Source organism: Microcebus murinus, chromosome 18 (assembly GCF_040939455.1).
Source record: "Microcebus murinus isolate Inina chromosome 18, M.murinus_Inina_mat1.0, whole genome shotgun sequence".
NCBI classification, from domain to species: Eukaryota; Metazoa; Chordata; class Mammalia; order Primates; family Cheirogaleidae; genus Microcebus; species Microcebus murinus.
In genome coordinates, this window is record NC_134121.1 from 51,143,498 (window position 1) to 51,163,593 (window position 20,096).

The following is a 20,096-nucleotide window of genomic DNA, read 5'->3' on the forward strand; positions in this document are numbered from 1 at the left end:
ACATCGGTGAGTAACTTTCTTATTAGCTGACTTTGGATGTATTGGAAATATACTCTAACCATAAGAAAAGTGGATATTCTACTTCAATTTGCTATTCTTTTCCCCCCTTGATTTGCATTTTCTCCTGCTTGCTAACTTTCCTACATGTTGGTTATTTTTGTAGTTTTTCATTTTTTGAGTATAGATATATGTTGAAGTATAAAACCATGATTAAATTTTATTAAGTGATTAAATTGGAAATTTCTGGCATAATATAACTTAACAATGTAAATTTCATGCAATTTTTGACATATTTTTACCTGATTTACAGTAGCAGATCCTAGATGGAAAAGAAGTCTATTACATGTTATCTTCCCATGTATGTGGGAATTCTTGTTATTGTGTTCTAAAATGATAGAAGAGCACTTGTAGGAGGATTCAGGGATATGCCGAATTGAAAGATGTTCCATTTCAATGCAATGGGATGACTTGTACTATTCCAACATGTCAAGTTTCTGATGGCTTCTCTCTGCCATTTTGTGACAGTTTAATTTCTGAATTATGTTTGAGAATCACATAATTTATTATTTATACTCTCCTTAAAATTGATATATGAAAATCTGAAAGAGATAGCATATTTGTTTTAGGTAATTATTCTGGTATATTTAATAATTTTCTCAATGGACTATAATAAAATTTTTATTGAAAACATTTATGAGATAGACTAGCAAAATTGATTGTGCTCATTAAAAGAAACCATGTGTTCGATACTTAAAACAATATACTGAAACATAATATAAATATAATATAAATAATATATATTATTATATAATATAATATAAATATAACATACTGAAACATTTTAAATTTATTTGCAGATTTTAGAAAGAAAGAATAACGAAATAGAAGAATTAAAAATTTTATACAAAAAGAAACAAAATGAAACTGAAGAAACTATTAGGAAGCTTGAAAAGAAAGGTGATGTTGAATTGTTACATAAATCTTTTAATAACATTTTCTTTTTATTTTAGTGATTATAGAGAATAACATTTGATTGTGGAACTTTCATATTATGAGGTGGAAATGTTTATTCATGTGGGATGGCAACTGTGATGGGGTGGTGTGGTGGTGGTTGGTTTGGTTAAGGAGTTGGAAGAGCATGTTGCTATCACTCCCTCTTAATTCTCTCTCTTCTCATTGGGGTAGAGCTGCCATCGATCAGTTGAAGGAAGTCATAGAATTAGGATTTACTGGCTTCCATGAGAAATTGAAGGAAATTATTTCTCTTCACCTAGTAAAATTCATTACATTAAGTATCTACTTTATGCCTTACAGTATTTGCTAGTATTGTGATTGACAGAAAAAATGTATAAAGTGTTATCCATTTTTACTTTCATTAAGAAGTAAAAGAAAGCATGTAATAAAGTATTAAATTGACTATAATTATGGGTGAAACATCTAAATCAACAGGTGGTCATGAGAGAGAATGTTGAAAATATCTTTTGGAGAAAAGAATTTTTGTAAAATTTTTTAAAGTTTTTAAATATTTGATTAGCTGGAGAGAAGAGTTCCAGGTACTGGGATAGTAATGCTGAAATTGGTAAGTTATGGGAAGCATGCTGTGAAAATATTTAGCTGGAGTGGATACCCTATACATTAAGAGATAGATTTAAAAATATTAAGGTAGTTGACTTAGGGCTAGATTAAGCATGACTTTGCATTTCAGATTTAAAAGTTTGATCTTTATCCTGTAGATGCTAGGGAGCCAGAGAAGAATTTTGAGATGTGAGTTTTAGGACCCATGTTTTGGGAGGAGTGAGTCACCTGGTAATAATGGTGGGTGTGTTGAACCTGGGTGAGGCCAATTCCTGGTCTGTTACAGTGGTCAGAGGCAGACAGTAGTGAAGAAAACATTCCACTTATTAGAAAACAGGCTCTAATCCCAGCTCTGCTATTCAGTGTCTGGTATATGACATCAGGAAATCTCTGAGTCTTAGTTAACTCATTATAAAATGGTGAGGTAGGAATAAATAATGTATAAAGTCCCTTCCAAGTCAAAGATGTTATGCTTCTGTGCTTGTGTAATTTTGCATGTTAGGGTGATAAGGACCCAGAATATCTGAGTGATGGCAGTGGGAGTAGTGAGAATGGAACTGAAGAAGAAATTCTGAGGAGTGGATATGATTTGGTGAATGATAAGATATAAGCAATGATTAAGAGGAAAGGAAATAAGGTTTTCATTTAGGAGTTTCTATATGGCTGTCCCCCATATCTCTAAACCTGAGTATATCTGAATTAATGCTAATACCCTTGAAAGTGTAGGATAGCAATTAAATATATAAATTAACCAACAAAATAGATATTGTTAGATTAATTTCCAGCTTTAAATGTTGCTAAAACAATTGGAAATTTGTTTAGGTTCTTTCTCCAAATGTTATCAGTGAGTAGAAAAATATCTTAAATTTATTTACAGGTTTTCTTTTTTTACTCTGATTCAAACCAGGCAATTCAAACATGCATAAGGTTTAAAAATGCCTAAGTTTTAAAAATAATGTTTCTTAAGGCTTTTTGAATGGTAATCAGATCTTAGTTTAATTTTGGAATTATAGAGTAAAATATGTTATAGATGCTAAAGACCCATATTAGGTTAACTTGGGTTCTTTTCCACTCCCTATTTGTTGCTTAGTTGAGATACAAGAGTGAAAAAAGGGTTTAGGGAAATGTTTATGAAAATTTTGCTACCTTGAAGTAAATGAATACAAACATATTTAGTAAGGTAAGAAAATATATTCAAGTAAAAAACAGCTAAATTTATTTTGCTATCCAGATGACATGAATACATTAAACAAATTTTCACTTAAGTCAATGACAGATTATATAATTTTAGTAAAGATGATAAAAATAAAAAAATATTTATAAGGAAAGTATTTTATATAATTTAAAACATATTTCATTTTAGTAACATAAATCTTGAAAACAATTTTTTTTGAGACAGATTCTCACTCTGTCACCCCAGGTAGAGTGCAGTGGCATCAGCATAGCTTACAACAACCTCAAACTTCTGGGCTTAAGTGATCCTCCTGCCTCAGCCTCCCGAGTAGCTGGGACTACAGGCATGTGCCATGATGCCCAGCTAATTTTTAAATTTTTAGTAGAGAGAGAATCTCGCTCTTGCTCAGGCTGGTCTCAAACTCCTGAGCTAAAGCAAACCATCTGCCTTGGTCTTCCAGAGTGCTAGGATGGATTACAGGCGTATGCTACTGCACCCAGACCCTTGAAAACAATTTTAAAGTATCTATACTTTAACAGCAATATACTGAAATGATAGGTTCAATATTTTTTCATTCAGTGCACGTCTTTTTCGAGCACTTGCCTGTGTGGCATTGTTATGCTCTGTGGACAAAAAGTTGAAATATCTTTCTCTTCAGTAAACATAGGCTTATTAAAGAGGAAATTGGCAAGTAAACCTTTATAATGTTGTAAGTGATTTAGTTGAAAAATATGCAAGGTTTCCTGGGAATAAAGAGGAGTTTGTTTCTGTTCTTACAAAGGGAGGAATATGGTTGGTGAATGGTTCATAAATAAGGTGATACGTGATTTGAGATTCCAAGGATGAGCAAGAGTTTTTCAACAAGGAGGAAAGGGCATTCTAGGTAGAGAGATGATCAAGGTAGGCAGTGATGTAGCAAAGAACCTGCAGATAGATTGGTGTGTTTACAATACAAGGTTAAAATATGGAAATGACAAGGGATATCGCCAGAGAATAGTCGGATCATGAGGAGTGTTTTCCCTGTTAGAGGCTTCAGCCTTTATCTTTTAGGTAAGCAGAACTGTAGAGTGATTTTAAGCCTGGGAGTAACGTTATAGATTTGCACTTTTGAAAGGCCTCTTTAAAGCAACAGACCCGTTAGAGGGGAATGATATTTGCGGCTAGCACTCTGTTAAAATTGTCTACAGAGTGAGTAATGATAAATGCAACCAAGTTTGTGGTGGGAGAAATACAGAAAAAGAGCAAGGAATAAGAGATATTTTAGAGAGAGAATTGAGAAGGCTTAGTGAAAAATTGAATTATCTGTTATCTGGTGTACTATATTTTATATTATCAAACTCTTCTGTGGTACCTAGAATTGGTTTAACTATGTTTTCATCATTTTTGACAGTTCAGGCCCTTATACGTGACTGTCAAGTTATCAGAGAGACTAAAGAAAACCAGATTGTAGAGCTAAAGAAAATATGTGAACAAAGTACAGAATCCCTGAATAATGACTGGGAAAAAAAGGTAAGCCACCTAAAATAGTAATAAAAAATACAAAAGTTTATTTTTCTAAGTAACATATTTAATTATAAAAATAATAATTTCACAGAATATACAGAAAAGTATGAAAAAAGTAACTTAGAATATAAATAGCCACTGTTCATGTTTTGGTATATTTTCTTTTAGAATTATATATGGTCTATAAAATGGTTTTCATTTCAAAAACATTATTTACTAATTCTTAAATTTAATAAATGTTCTGGATTTTTTTTTGCATAACTAAGAGATTTTAAGTAAAATTAATAGGTAAGTAGCTGTAAACTAATTTTTGGACATTAAACCATGTTAATTTTGTATTTGAGCCATTGGAGCATTTCTTTCCTGAAATTTTAGTAACATAATATAATCCAGAGTAGAATTTATACTTTAAACTTATTTTTTTCATTATTTTGTTTTTAGTTGACATATAATGATTGTACATATTTATGAGGTACAGTTGTGATGTTTTGATACAGATCAAATCAGAGTAATTAGCATTTCTATCATCTCAAACATTTATCAATTCTTTGTGGTGAGAACATTCAAATTCCTCTCTTGTTGCCTTTTTGAAATGTGCAATACATTATTGTTAACTGTAGTAACCGTACCATGCATTAGAACACCATAATTTATTTCTCCTATCTAACTGTATCCTTGTACCCATTGTCCAACTTCTCCCCATCCCACTGGCTCCTCTCTCCTCCCCAGCCCCTGGTAACCTCTGTTCTACTCTCTATTTCTATGAGCTCAACTTTTTTAGATTCTACATATGAGTGAGATCATGCAGTATCAATCTTTCTGTTCCTGGCTTCTTTCACTTAAGATAATGTCCTCTAAATTCATCCATGTTGTCACAAATGTCAGGCTTTCATTTTTATTTTATGGCTGATTAGCATTCCATTGTGTATATACCACATTTTCTTTATTCATTTGTGGATGAACACTTAGGTTGACTCCAGATCTTGGCTATTGTGAATAGTGACACAAGAAGCATGGGAGTGCAGATATCTCTTTTACGTACTGATTTTATTTCCCTCGGATATATTTAATATATCCAGTAGAGGGATTGCTGGAGCACATGGTAGTTCTATTTTAAGTTTTCTGAGAAACTCTCATGCTGTTTTCCACAATGGCTGTACTAATTTGCATTTGTACCAATAACCTGTAGAGTTCCCTTTTCTTCACATGCTCACCAACACTTGTTATCTTTTGACTTATTTGATAATAGCCATTCTAGCTGGAGTGAGGTGATATCTCATTTTGGGTTTGCTTTGCATTTCCCTAATGGTTAGTAATGTTGATCATTTTTCATATACCTGTTGACCATTTGTATATGTTTTTCAGAAATGTCTATTTAGGTCCTTTGCCCATTTTTAAATTGGGTTATTTGTCTTTTTGCTATTGAGTTGTTTGAGTTCCTTATATATTTTGGATATTAACCCTTTGTCAGATGTATAGTTTGCAAATATATTCTCTAATTCTATAGATTGTCTCTTCATTCTGTTGAATGTTTATTTTGCTGTACAGAAGCTTTTTATTATAGTTTGGTGTAATCCTATTTGTCTATTTTTGCTTTTATTGCCTATGCTTTTGAGGTCTTATCCAAAAAAATCATTGCCTGGGCCAATGTTAAGAAGATATTCCCCTATGTTTTCTTCTATTAGTTTCATAGTTTTTTGGATCTTACATTTAAGTCTTTAATTCATTTCGAGGTGATTTTTATATTGTGGTGAAAAATAAGGTCTAATTTTATTGTTCTGCATGTGGATATCCAGTTTTCCCAAAATTTGTTGAAGAGTCTGTCCTTTCCCTATTGCATGTTCTTTGCATCTTTGTCGAAAATCAGTTGGCTGTAACTGTGTGAATTTATTTCTGGGCTCTCTATTATGTTTCATTGGTCTAGGTGTCTATTTTTATGCCAGTACTATGCTCTTTTGGTTACTATAACTTTGTAATATAATGTGATGTCAGGTAGTGTGATACCTACAGCTTTGTCCTTTTATTCAAGTTTGCTTTGGCTATTCAGAGTCTTTTGTGGTTCCATACAAATTTTAGGATTGCTTTATTTAGTTCTGTGAAAAATGTCATTGGTATTTTGATAGCAATTGCATTAAATCTGTACACTGCTTTGGGTAGTATGGACATTTAAACAACATTTATTATTCCAATCCATGAACTTGGTGTATCTTTCCATTTATTTGTGTCTTTTTCAATTTCTTTCATCTGTGTTTTATAGTTTTGTATGTAGAGATCTTTTACCTCCTTAGTTAAATTAATTCCTAGGTATATTATATATTGTAAATGGGATTATTTTCTTGATTTCTTTTTTTTTTTCTATCCCTGGGGGATAAAGATATATTAATTCTTTTTTTTTTATTTCAGGATATTTTCTTGACTTCTTTTTGCGAAAGCTCAGTTTTAGTATATAGAAATACTACTGATTTTTGTATGTTGATTTTGTATCCTGCTACTTTGCTGAATTTATTTATTAGATCAGTGAGATTTTTAGTGGCATCTTCAGGGTTTTTTTATATAGGATCATGTCATCTGTAAACAGGGACAGTTTCCCTTCCTCCTTTCCAATTTGGATGTCTTTTATTTCTTTCTCTTGCCTGATTGTTCCAGCAACAACTTCTAATACTATGTTGAATAGAAGTGGTGAGAGTGGACATCCTTGCCTTATACCAGTTCTTAGGGGAAAAGCTTCCAACTTTCACCTGTTCACTTAAACTTGTTTTTGATGTAAACAAAATAAGCAGTGGCTAGATCATTCTTAGAGGAGCATTTAATTTAGTTAGGAAAAAATATTTTTATATAACTTAGCAGTGTCAAGAATAGTGTAATGAAAATACTCATTATGAATGAGTCATATTATTATGTGTAACACTTTCACTTAGGAACCCTTAGCTATAGTTACAATATACATTTAAAAGAAATTAAATGCATTACTTCTTTTGAAGTATTTTATCATAAGAATCATCAGTTAACTCATACTGATATTCTTTCCATTATTCTGGGCTCAAAATATTTTACTAAAGGTTATATCCAAGTAGAGACCATTGCTCTGAAATATTTCCTGGTGATGGCAGCTTTAGGACTAGTCTGGTTAGTGCCGTGAAAATATTAATATATTAAGATGGGAAGAGTTAGCTCTTTTGTTTTATTTTGTTAATTTATGTGGTTTTTTTAAATCACATTTTGTTTTTATCTTTTTAACAAATTTGACATATTTTTGTGCTTGTTACAAGTACATTGTATACCTAGCAGTCCCCTTTCTCCATTTGTCTGAATTCCCTAATCTCTTGTTTTCTAGTTTAAACTGTTAGGTATTTGAAGAGAAAAGGCTTCTGCCTTCTAACACTTACAAAGGTACATCTTTTTCTTTCTGCTGGATTAGTCTTTCTTACAATTATACAATAAATAGTCGATGTGTAAACACTGAAAACTTGATTGAAAGGTGTTTGTTTTTTTTTGTGAAGTACAATTCCGTGTAAATCTAGGCAGTGGTGAAAGTGGGGTAAGTACCAAAGTTAATAAGCCCTTGATAGATTCAGATGTGATTTATGCAGTCATTCATTAAAAAATTATTACATATTTTATATGGACAAGGTGATATGATGTGAGATGTGTGTGTGTATTCGTATACTCCCTAATAGAAATATCCATCCTACATCTCTCACCTTAAGTCCCAGTTATTCAACTACCTGTTTAAAATCTCTCATTTTCCCTAAACTTCATCCTCATCCATTTTGGCTAAAACAATCTCTTCCCAAGGGTCTATGGTGTAGGCATCTACCCAGCTACTCAATACTCTTTTTTGATGTAGACATTTATTGCTACCAACTTCCCTCTTAGAACCACTTTTCTTGTATCCCATAAGTTTTGGTATGTTGTGTTTTTATTTTTGTTTGTCTCTAGATATTTCAAAATTTCTTCTTGGACCTATTGGTTGGTGAAGATCATGTTGTTTAATTTCTATATATTTTTAAATTTTATGAGAATCTTCCCTTTATTGATTTCTGGTTTCTAAGCATGTGGTCAGAAAAGATATTTGATATAATTTCAGTCTTCTGATTGTGAAGACTTGTTTTGTGGACTAACATATAGTCTATGCTGGAGAATATTTCACATGTTCTTGAGAAGAATGTGTATGTGTACATGGTCCATTCCCTTGTTCAGGAAACTACTGTCTTGTCCAGATAACCTGTAAAACTGGACTCTACCTCCAGTCTGCACCTCTGCAGTACACGTCCCACAACATGGCCAAATTGGTCTTTCAAAAATCACTGGCATTGGCCAGGCGCAGTGGCTCACGCCTGTAATCCTAGCACTCTTCTGAGGCCGAGGCGGGCGGATCGCTCAGGAGTTCAAAACCAGCCTGAGCAAAAATGAGACCCCCGTCTCTACTAAAAAATAGAAATAAATTAATTGGCCAACTAAAAATATATAGAAAAAAATAGCCGGGCATGGTGGTACATGCCTGTAGTCCCAGCTACTCGGGAGGCTGAGACAGAAGGATTGCTTGAGCCCAGGAGTTTGAGGTTGCTGTGAGCTATGCTGACGCCGTGGCACTCTAGCCCGGGCAACAGACTGAGAAGCTGTCTCAAAAATAAATAAATAAATAAATAAAAATCATTGGCCGCATGACCATGTTTACATCACTCTATTGGGTCCTGTTGCCCTGAGAATATACCACGCTTTCTACGACTAAGACTCTGGTGATCTTTCAAGCCTCATATTTTGTCACAATCCTACTCCCCATTTTATACTTTTGCACAAGATATACAGAACTTTTCCCATTTATCTGAATGTACCGTGCTGTTTCTAATCAGTGGGTCTTTAAAAAAGTCAAGTTATGATTCACATGTCATAAAATTCACCCTTTTACAATGTAGAATTCAGTGACTTTTAGCGTATTCACAATGTTATATGCTATCATCACTATATAATTTCCAGAACATTTCCATCAACCCAGAAAGAAACCCTGGACCCATTAGCAGTCAATTCCCATTTCCTCCTACCCCAGCCTCTTGTAACTACGAATCTACTTTGTCTTTATAGATTTGCCTATTCTGGATACTTCATGTGAATGGGATCATATAATATGTGGTATTTTGTGACTGGCTTCTTTCACTTACCATAATGTTTTAAAGTTTCACCCACAGTATAGCCAGGATCAGTAGTTCAGTCAGTATTATGGCTAAATAATATTCTAATCTACAGATATACAACGTTTTGTTTATTCATTCATCAGTTGATGGACCTTTGAGCTTACACTACTTTTTGGATATAATGAATAATGTTGCTGTGAACATTTGTGTACATGTTTTTGTGTGGACCTATGTTTTAAATTCTTTTAGGTATATAATTAGGACTGTAATTGCTGGGTTATATGGTAATTCTGTTTAAGTTTTTGAGGCACTACCAGACTGTTTTCCAAAGTGGCTGCACCATTAACCTATGGGCTTTTATAATACTTTTCCCTTTGTTTGGAACAGATTCTTTTTTTTTTTTTTTTTTTTTTATTTCGGCATATTATGGGGGTACAGATTTTAAGGTTTCAATAAATGCCCATTCCCCCCCTCCCCCCACAAGTCTGAGTCTCCAGCATGACCATCCGCCAGATGGTGCACATCTCACTCATTATATATGTATATACCCGCCCCCCTCCCCCCTCCCACCTGCCCCATACCCTATGACTTAGTACATATGTGTCCACTTAGGTGCCGCTCAGTTAATACCAATTTGCTGGTGAGTATATGTGGTGCTTGTTTTTCCATTCTTGGGAAACTTCACTTAATAGTATGGGTTCCAGCTCTAACCAGGAAAATATAAGATGTGCTATATCACTGTTGTTTCTTAGAGCTGAATAGTACTCCATGGTATACATATACCACATTTTATTAATCCATACTTGGATTGATGGGCACTTGGGCTGTTTCCACAGCCTTGCAATTATGAATTGTGCTGCTATAAACATTCGAGTGCAGGTGTCTTTTTTTGTAGAGTGTCATTGGTTCTTTTGGGTAGATGCCCAGCAATGGGATTGCTGGATCAAATGGTAGATTCACTTGTATCGCTTTAAGGTATCTCCATATTGCTTTCCACAGAGGTTGAACTAGTTTGCAGTCCCACCAGCAGTGTAGGAGTGTTCCTCTCTCTCCGCATCCATGCCAGCATTTATTGTTTTGAGACTTTTTGATAAAGGCCATTCTAACTGGAGTTAAGTGATACCTCATTGTGGTTTTGATTTGCATTTCTCTGATGATTAGAGATGTTGAGCATTTTTTCATATGTTTGTTGGCCATTCTTCTGTCTTCTTTAGAAAAGTTTCTGTTCAAGTCCTTTGCCCACTTTTTAATAGGGTTATTTGATTATTTCTTGCTGATTTTCGTGAGTTCTAAGTATATTCTAGTTATCAGTCCCTTATTGGATGTGTAAGATGCAAAAATTTTCTCCCATTCTGTAGGTTGTCTGTTCACTTTCATGACTATTTCTTTGGCTGTGCAGAAGCTTTGTAGTTTGATCATGTCCCATTTATTTATTTTTGTTGCTGCTGTGATTGCCTTTGGGGACCTCTTCATAAACTCTTTGCCTAGGCCGATGTCTAGGAGAGTGTTTCCAACTTTTTCCTCTAGAATTCTAATAGTTTCATACCTTAGGTTTAAGTCTGGAGCAGATTCTTGATACCTCTGAGTCTCCTCAGGCTTGAGCCAACCGCCTGCTCAAAGACCAACATGTAGGCTTCTGGGAAGGGCTTTTGCACCTCCTATATCCATTGCCAAACTCTGGGTAAAAAATCTCCTTGGGAATTTATAGGAATGAGCTCATTATCAGGAGTTTATAGTATGCCAGATAATATTTGCTGCTAAAATAGTTTATCCCTCAGGGGACTATTTGCCCTTTGAAAGCCTCCCAGACTGAGTGACCTGGTCTCCAATTCATTGCTATGTTTGGGAAAGCTCTCTTTGATATGTTATGCCTGGTACATAGTAGGCATTAATAAAATTTGTTGGATGAATATTTAGTAATCATCTCTAGTTAGATTATTAGACCAGATACAGTTGTCTGATCCTCACACACATCAGCCAAGTTACAGCATACTTGTTTTTGCCAGTGCCATCTTTACCCTTGTAGTCTCAGCTATATACTCATTGGATGAGTTTTAAATGGCTTGGACTGAATTATAGACACCCTGCCAACAGCCACTGTCACACTGTCATTTTGTGTGTGTGTGTGTGTGTGTATATTTTTATTTTTTATTTTTTTCTTTTTGAGACAGAGTCTCTCTCTGTTGCCCAGGCTACAGTGCTATGGCATCAGCCTAGCTCACAGCAACCTCAAATTCCTGGGCTCAGTGGATCCTTCTGCCTCAGCCTCCCAAGTAGCTGGAACCATGGGACCCATGCTAATTTTTTCTCTTTTGAGTAGAGATGGAGTCTCACTCTTGCTCAGACTGGTCTCAAACTCCTGAACTCAAGCAATCCTCCTGCCTCGGCCTCCCAGAGGATTACAGGTGTGAGCCACTGTGCCTAGCCCACAGTCCCTTTATAAAACAACTGTGGGATACACTTGAGAAACCACCACGTATTGATGTTCAGCAGGCTTGTATTCTAGGGCCTTTAGGAAACCATAAACATGAGGAAACCACTATAACATATAATTGTTCCCATAAGTATAACCACGAAGTTCCAGTTACTCCTTTAGATCCTTTTATTGGAGTTACTATGCATGTCAGTTGACAGCTATGAAGGGGTACTGGGATTTAGGTGCAGTGGGCTTGGCTACATTATTGTTCTAGCTAAGTGATTCACTTTTAAATAACAGACCTGATGCTGGTTTAAAATGCTTATTGCAGCAAAAATACAAATTAAACATATCAGGGACCAATAAACATATCTGGAGGACCAATTATAAATAATTAAAACTACATATATTAAATTTGAGAAACCCAGGGATTTTCTGTGTGGCTATTACTGAGCCATCCTCACTCTTCCTGTTCAGTTAGAAAATAGGAGAAAAGTTCTTGAGACCCTTATCAGTACTTTTCCCATAATTATTGCCTGCTCTTCCTCTAGTTCCCATCTCTCAGAGTCTTCTCTGTTTCTCTAGTATCTTCCTAGTCAAGTAAGAGTCCATATTGCCTGTGTTGTGTGTCCTTGTCCCTCTCCCCTACTTATGGATAATGAGTTAAATATATCATTTGGACTATTTTGGACTCCCAGTCTCTCTACTTATTGAGTGGGCCTGAGGTTGGATGCAAGGAATAAGATGCAAGGAATAATTCTAAACTCAGAATTCCACTCCCATTAAGATAAGTGAAGAAATGCCCATAGGCTGTGATCATAGAGTTTCAATCCCTTTGGAAGCTGTCCATTGAACCTTGTCTGGAACTCCTACATTTGCCTTTGTTTTCTTTACTTTAGTTTACATACATATTTTAAAGCTTCATTCATTTAAATAGTGTATACATAATAGTCTTTATAAATAAAGACCTATGTATATGATACATATAGTATACAGTTTTCCTTGGTCATCCTACTCATACTTTCTTTGACTTAAAAATATGATTTGTATGTCTGCTTTTGTATATGTGTCTGCATTTTTGGGAATGGCTAAAAGTAGTTTCTTTTTTTTTTTGACATGAGCTCCTAGTTTCTATAAAAGTAGTTTCTGTTGGGGGTTTGAGTAGGGAAGAAAGCATTTCTTAATATTACTATTGTCCAAAATTTCATGCAAATAAGATGAATAATATGAATAGCATAGTAATATTCCTAATCAGTAACAATATTATAATGTTCCTGTTTTTTGATTTCAGACTAACACTTGTGTTGTTTAGCTGAGGTATTGTGTTTTCTGTCTGATATATTTACTATTTCTACCTGAGGCAGATAATTCCTTTGAATATTTGTTCATCCATTAAAAATTTTCAATTTAGGAAAGCAAAGAAAAAATGAAATGTTTCTTATCTTGCTCTTTATATATCTTCAAATGTTCATTTGTGAGTTTATTATCTTTTTGTTCAGGTCACTGCATATATAAATAGAGAAATACAGGAAAACATTTTTTTTTTTTTTATGAATTGCAAATAGTCTCTTCCATAGTAGTGAAAGAGTCAATTCTTGCTTTTGTTGTATAGCTCCACAATGCTGTAGCAGAAATGGAAAAGGAAAAGTTTGATCTTCAAAAACGACACACTGAAAACATTCAAGAATTGCTTGAGGATACAAATGTACGTCTGAATAAAATGGAGAGTGAATACATGGCACAAACACAGTCCACAGTAAGTCTTTTGTTTTCTTTTCTTGACATTTTTAGAAACTATCTTCTTAATTTCCATGTCCTCATGCTTCCCTGATGTGCACAGTATATAAATAAGTATGCTATAGGAATTAAAAGAAAAAACTTTACCTTCCTACTTGATGCAAATTTATGTGTCAGTGGACAGTCCCTTGAAGTTTGCTGAGGGATTTGACTCTGGATTGTTTGATGCCACTTTTTTAAAAAAATCTTTCTTCTTCTTTTTTTTTTTCATTGACTTTTTATTCAGAGATAATTTCATTTCTTTCTTTCTTGTTTTTTGTTTCATTCTTTTAAAGTGAACACCTGATTGTTTTTTGAAAAATGTTTAATGCTACTATAAAGGAAATCAAATAGGGAGATAGGAGTAGTATGACCACTCTGACACATTTTCTTAATAGAACGTCTTGACTGAGGAACCAGACACAGACATTATATGGGTAAACCCAAAAAGCTCCTTCCTGAAAGGATGCGAAGGAAGGTTACTATATTTAGGCTATACAGTAGAGAGGCCAGTGACATTTTTCAAGGAGAGATGGAGTATCCCCCGAAAGAGCCTCATTGATCACATTGTTGCAGACTAGAGTCTAAGAGAGTAAATGTCTCAGCCTTTTAGAAGCTCACCTCATTTCCTTAGATCCATAATCCTGACAGTTCTGGGCTCATCACATCCAAGGCAAGTGCACCTCATCAATCTTGTTGTTAATACGGACGGTGCCTGACTTACGATGGTTTGACTTGCAATTTTTTAGCTTTATGTTGGTGTGAAAGCATTCGGTAGAAACCACACTTCAAGTACCCATATGACCATTCTGGGTTATAACCCAGAATAAGTTGAGGAGCATCTGGTTTTCTACTGAATGTATATCTCTTTTTGTACCATTATAAAGCTGAAAAATTATAAGTTTAACCATCCTAAGTTGGGGATCATTTGTACAACCTTTATGTTTTTCACTTTCAATATAGTAAATTACAAAACTCAACACTTTACTATAAATTGGCTTTGTGTTAGATGATTTTTCCCAACTTTAGGTAAATGTAAGTGTTCTGAGCACATATAAGGTAGGCTAGGGTAAGTATGATGTTTGGTAGGTTAGGTTGTTAAATCCATTTTTTAACTGTGATATTTAAAACTTACAATGGGTTTATTGTAATATAATCCCATCATAAGTCAAGAAGCATCTGCATATAATGTGAACACATAGAATGGTCAAGTGTTGTATCCCAAGCACGAACCCAGTCCTCATTTACCACTTACAACCTCACCAGGCCAGCCTGGCCTGGTCCAGGTACTTTCTTGAATTTAAAGCTGTGGAATTTGAACAAGAGGCAGTTACCCAGGCATATTGTAGACATATCTTGGAATCTGTTATTTTAGACCCTTAGACTATCACTAAGGCCTATCTCACAGGGTAAAATAAATGGGAAGTTGTATGCACAATTGTTTGGAACCTGGACTGTAGGCTCAGACAGTCTTGGGTTCAAATCCCAACTCCTCAATAGGTGGACTATCACATAAGCCTTTTGAATGTTAATTTTCCTCATCTTTGGGATAGAATCACAGCAGTACAACATAATATAAATTGTTAAGAATATTAAATAAATTAATATGCATAAATTAATAAGCCCTTAATAGATAGTTGCTAATATTTTGTTCAAAAAATACATTTTTGAATATGATAAGAGAGACAAGAATAATAATCAAGAGAGATACCAATGAGAAAAGAAAGGCTGAGTTTAAGAAATTAATGAACATTTGTTTGAAGGTAGAGAGTTGAACACAGTTTTAAACTTCATTTCCTCCCACAAAAAGGATAGGAGAGGGATTATAAAAAAAGATATAAACCCAGATGGACAAAGACAATGGGAGAACAATATAATTTTTGGAGTTGGAAAGGTAATGGGTGAGTTGAAACTGACCTAGCAGGTTCAAGAAAGCATAAGCCTAAATCAACAGTGCAGAAATCTGAGAAGCAAGCTGAATTACACCATGAGACCCCTGGAGGCTCCAAACATCTCTGCAAGTAGGTATGTAAGTGGTGCTTCAACACATGGATTCTTAGAAGGTCTATTTAAGAAGCAGCTAGATGTTGAATTTGGGTGATAGGTGCAGGGAGTTTATTGTACTATGCCTTTTAATTTTGTAGGTATTTAAAGTATTCCATAATACATCAAAAAGCAACCAAATGTTTATATCCTTTCCTCTATTTCATGAAGCATGGGACTATGTCTCATCCAACTCAGCAGAAGACATTAGGCTATGTTCTGGAGAGAACAAAGCAGTCTGTGGATTGGTAGACATCAGATACAGTTGAGATTTTTACCATAGCAGTTTGAAAAGAGTGGGGAACAGATCCCCTGGAATCCTTGAGAATCTTTAGCACAGGAGCGCCATTGAACTCCCATTGGCAACTCCCCATTTGCAATAGGAAAGCCTTGCTATTCCTAAGGGATAGAAGCCCAACTTTGGAGAGAGACTGTCTCCCAAGTTGTGATATATCAGCTGATAGGATTTGGAGGGAAGGGTGACCTTTTGATGAAGGAACTTCTTATGTTAACTTAGTCAAATTTATCAATGTTTTATAATTAGTGCTTTTTATGTCTTGTTAAACAAATCTTCATTGTCAGTGCAGGAAAATTTACTTATGTATCCTACTAAAAGCTTTAAGATTTTGCTTTTAATATTGAGGTTTTAATCTCTCTGGAGTTTTTGTGTGTGTGTGACTAGTGCAAGATAATGATCTAATTTCATTATTTTCTATGAGGATGACTTTTTTTCCCCAGCTTTACTTTTGAATAGTTCTTCCTTTCTTCATTGAGATCTGTCATGCCCAATGTTCTGTATCAAACTTTCATATATAAATGTCTCTATCAAAATTCCATATATGTGAAGGTTGGCTAATTTCTCTGGTTCTGCAAATATCGTACTATCATCACTATTATATTAATAGCTTCATAATTACTCTTGATGTCTGATAGGAAAATCCTTCCTTGTCCATCAGAAGGGTCTTGGCTACTCTATACCCTTTTCTTTTACACATATAGTTGGCCCTCCAAAAACATGGGTTTCACGTTTGTGTATTCAACTAACTTCAGATAAAAAATATTCAAAAAAATTAGAAAATAATAAAAAATAACAATATAACAATAAAAATAATACAAATGAAAACAATACAGTGTAACAACTATTTACCTAGCATTTATATTATCTAGAGATGATTTCAGGTATATGGGAGGTAATACATAGGTTACATGTAAGTACTGTGACATTTTAAATAAGGGACTTGACTATCTGTGGCTTTTGGTATCCATGGGGGATCCTGGAACAAATCTCCTAAGGATTCTGAGGGATGACTGTACATTTAGAATTAGCTTATTAAATCAAAAAAGAAACTCTGGGGTCTTTAGAACATCTTTTGTAATATTTATTCCTGAGTCTCAAACTTTTGTTACATGAAAGTTTTATACTTTTGCTATACAAAAGACTCGAGAATAAATGTATAAGTTTTATAGATTTTAACCCTGTACATGTATATAGCAATTATAATTTATGGTACATTGACTAAAACTTACAGAAAATGTTAAATAATGCTGGCAACAGTGGTTTTAAAACAAGTTTTTTAGTTGCAAAATATATACACGCTATTGAAAATCTAGAAAAGAGATATGACAAAAAAGAAAAAAATTAATGTCTACATAATAAAACTACTCTTTTATTGAAAGTGTAATGTAAGTGCCTGTTCTTCTACATTTTCAATATAATACTGGGCGTTTTAATTAAAAAAATGAGCCAAAACGTTGCCAAGTTGATAGATATGTTAGTTTTCTAGGGCTGCCATAACAAATTACTACAAAGCAGGCAGCTTAGAACAAGAGAAAATTTTGTTTCATAGTTCTGAAGGCTAGAAGTACAAAATCAAGGGGCCACCAGGATCCTATTTTTTATGAAGGTCCTAGAAGAGGACAATCCTTTCTTGCCTCTACCTAGCTTCTGGTGGTTTGAGGCAATCCTTGGCTTTCCTTGGCTTGTAGCTGCATCACTCCAGTCTCTGCCTCTGTCATCATTGAGTGTTTTTCTTGTGTATCTCTGTGTCCTGGTGTCTTTATGTGGCCTTCTTATGACATCAGTAATTGGATTTATGGCTCACTCTAATCCAGTATGACCTCATTTTAACTTGTTTATATCTGCAAATTTGTTTCCATCCAAATGAGGTTACATTCATAGGTACTGGGGGTTGGGTTTCAACAATTGGCAAAAAAATATTGTTTCATTTTTGTTTTAATCATGTTATCACTTTTAAAAATGAAAATATTAAAATTAAATCATTGAATTTAAAAAGAAGAAAGGCTTAATATGTACATACTAGATCCCTTTAAACTATCATGTTTTCAATTTTGTTATGGCCATTAGGTTGCTCGAAGTAAAATGTGGAACCTATCTTTATTAGTTGATCACACCAGTGTTGTGTGTGCTTTTTTCTGGAGGGGGGCTACATTTTGAAAAACTTTAAAGGGGGGCTACATTTTGAAAAACTTTAATTTATGAATTCACTTAAAATAAAAATAATAAAGCCATTACATGTGAACAGAAATAGTAATATTTTTATTACTATTAGATAGTATATAAAATATACTATTAATTAACTGTATTTTACAAAATAAAAGACATTGAGTAAGAAGTGTACCATTGCTTTATATTTCTGCACATCTTTTTAACTGGCTTAGATAGGCAGTTAGATACTCTTATTTGTTTTTGCATTTATCCTATTATTCTATTGTGATATCATATGTCATGTAGCCTCTGGAAAACTCCACTGTACACTTGTGAGAAAATGATAGTGAAAAAGGCAAATAATATCTTAATATTATTATAAAAACAGTTTGACCTTGCAGATCCACTAAAAGACTCTTGAGGAACCTTATAAGTTTTTTGACCACACTTTGCAAATTGCTTCTCCAAATGGTTAGCTTTCAAACACTTTTGATCATGACTCCCAGTAAGAAATAAATTTTATAAATTGTGCTCATGTTACATAAACACATATATAAGTACATACTTTCCTGAATTTTTATAAGTCTCTTGAATTCCTGGACTCAAGTGATCTTCCCACCTCAGTGCTGGGATTACAGGTGTGAGCCACCACTTAAAATTTAAGCAAAAGTTTCACTTTTACTATTCACCATTCACTCTGACATATTCTGTTCTTTTTATTGAATTTAATTTCATTAAAAAGTTGCTGGTTGTGATTCACAACTTGATTTCTCATGGTTTGAGACTCCAAATTTGAAAATCACTGCTTTAGGAAGTATATATTTAAGAGTACAGTCTCTGTGTCCGTAGAACACTTTTCAAAGTGATTATCCCAATTTCTACCACCACTCAACAGAGCATGAGTGTCATCTCTCCACATCCTTGCTGCCACTTGGAATTATCAGACTTTAAAATTTTTTCTCATTTAAAAAATGTCATATTTTAATTTGCATTTCCCTGATGACTAATTCATATGTTTCTTGGCTATTTTAAATTGCCTGTTCATCCCCTTTGTCTATTTTTTAATTCAGTTATTTATTTTTTTCCTTGATTTATAGGAATATTTTATATATTTAGGATAAAAATAGTCAGATTTTTTTCATCATTCTTTTTTTATTGTGGTAAAATATACATAACATAAAGTTTACCATTTTAACCATTTTAAATTTATAGTTCAATGACATTGAGTATATGTACATTGTTGTACAACTATCACCATCATCTATTTGTAGATTTTTCATCTTCCCAAACTGAAGCCCTGTACCTACTGAATAATAACTCTCCATTTGCCTCCTTCATCTAGCCCCTGGTAACCACCCTTCTACTTTCTATGAATTTGACTACTCTAGAAATCTTATGTAATACTGTATAAAGTGGAATTATACAGTATTTGCCCTTTAGTAACTGCTTATTTCACTTAGCATGTCTTCATGGTTCATTCATATTATAGCATGTATCAAAATTTCTTTTTTAAGGCTGAATAATATTCCATTGTATGTATATACCACATTTTGTGTATTCATCATTGGTGGATGTATACTTCAGTTGCTTTTGGCCATTGTGAATGATGCTGCTGTGAACATTGGTGTACATGTATCTCTTTGATATTTAAAGCCATGAGAAAAAAACATATTTAAATCTGAAGTACATTTAACATCCTAAATTTTCCCATAATTGAATTACATATATCAAATAATTTTAAGATTGAAATTTGTAAAATATATTAATGCTTAAAATGATTACTGGATTGGTAGGTATAGTTCATTAATTAAATAATATTAAGAGAAAAATATCTTTCAAAGGGGAACTTTTTATAAGTTTGGGATGGAAAGAAAAGTAATACTTTGGGCCAAGAGGTAACTGTCAGAGAAACTTCATTCTATTTTTAATGAAAGTTGAATTTAAAAATTAGTATTCAGATATTGTCATAGGTAATAATAGTAAATACAGGGAAAAGTGGACAGAGTCTGTCAGCAGGATTGAATTTAAGAA

General features: G+C 33.8%; 1 protein-coding gene across 3 annotated transcripts in view; it reads left to right on the forward strand.

Annotated features, from left to right (window-relative positions):
* The window catches only part of CEP112 (centrosomal protein 112), a 430,862-nt gene that overhangs the window by 84,051 nt on the left and 326,715 nt on the right, over nucleotides 1-20,096 (forward strand). For all 3 annotated transcript variants that reach the window (XM_075994691.1, XM_075994693.1, XM_012747355.2), the window contains 3 exons: nucleotides 858-957; nucleotides 4,140-4,258; nucleotides 13,413-13,556. In XM_075994691.1, the coding sequence (XP_075850806.1) occupies nucleotides 858-957; nucleotides 4,140-4,258; nucleotides 13,413-13,556 (363 nt within the window). The remainder of the gene's footprint in view (nucleotides 1-857; nucleotides 958-4,139; nucleotides 4,259-13,412; nucleotides 13,557-20,096) is intronic.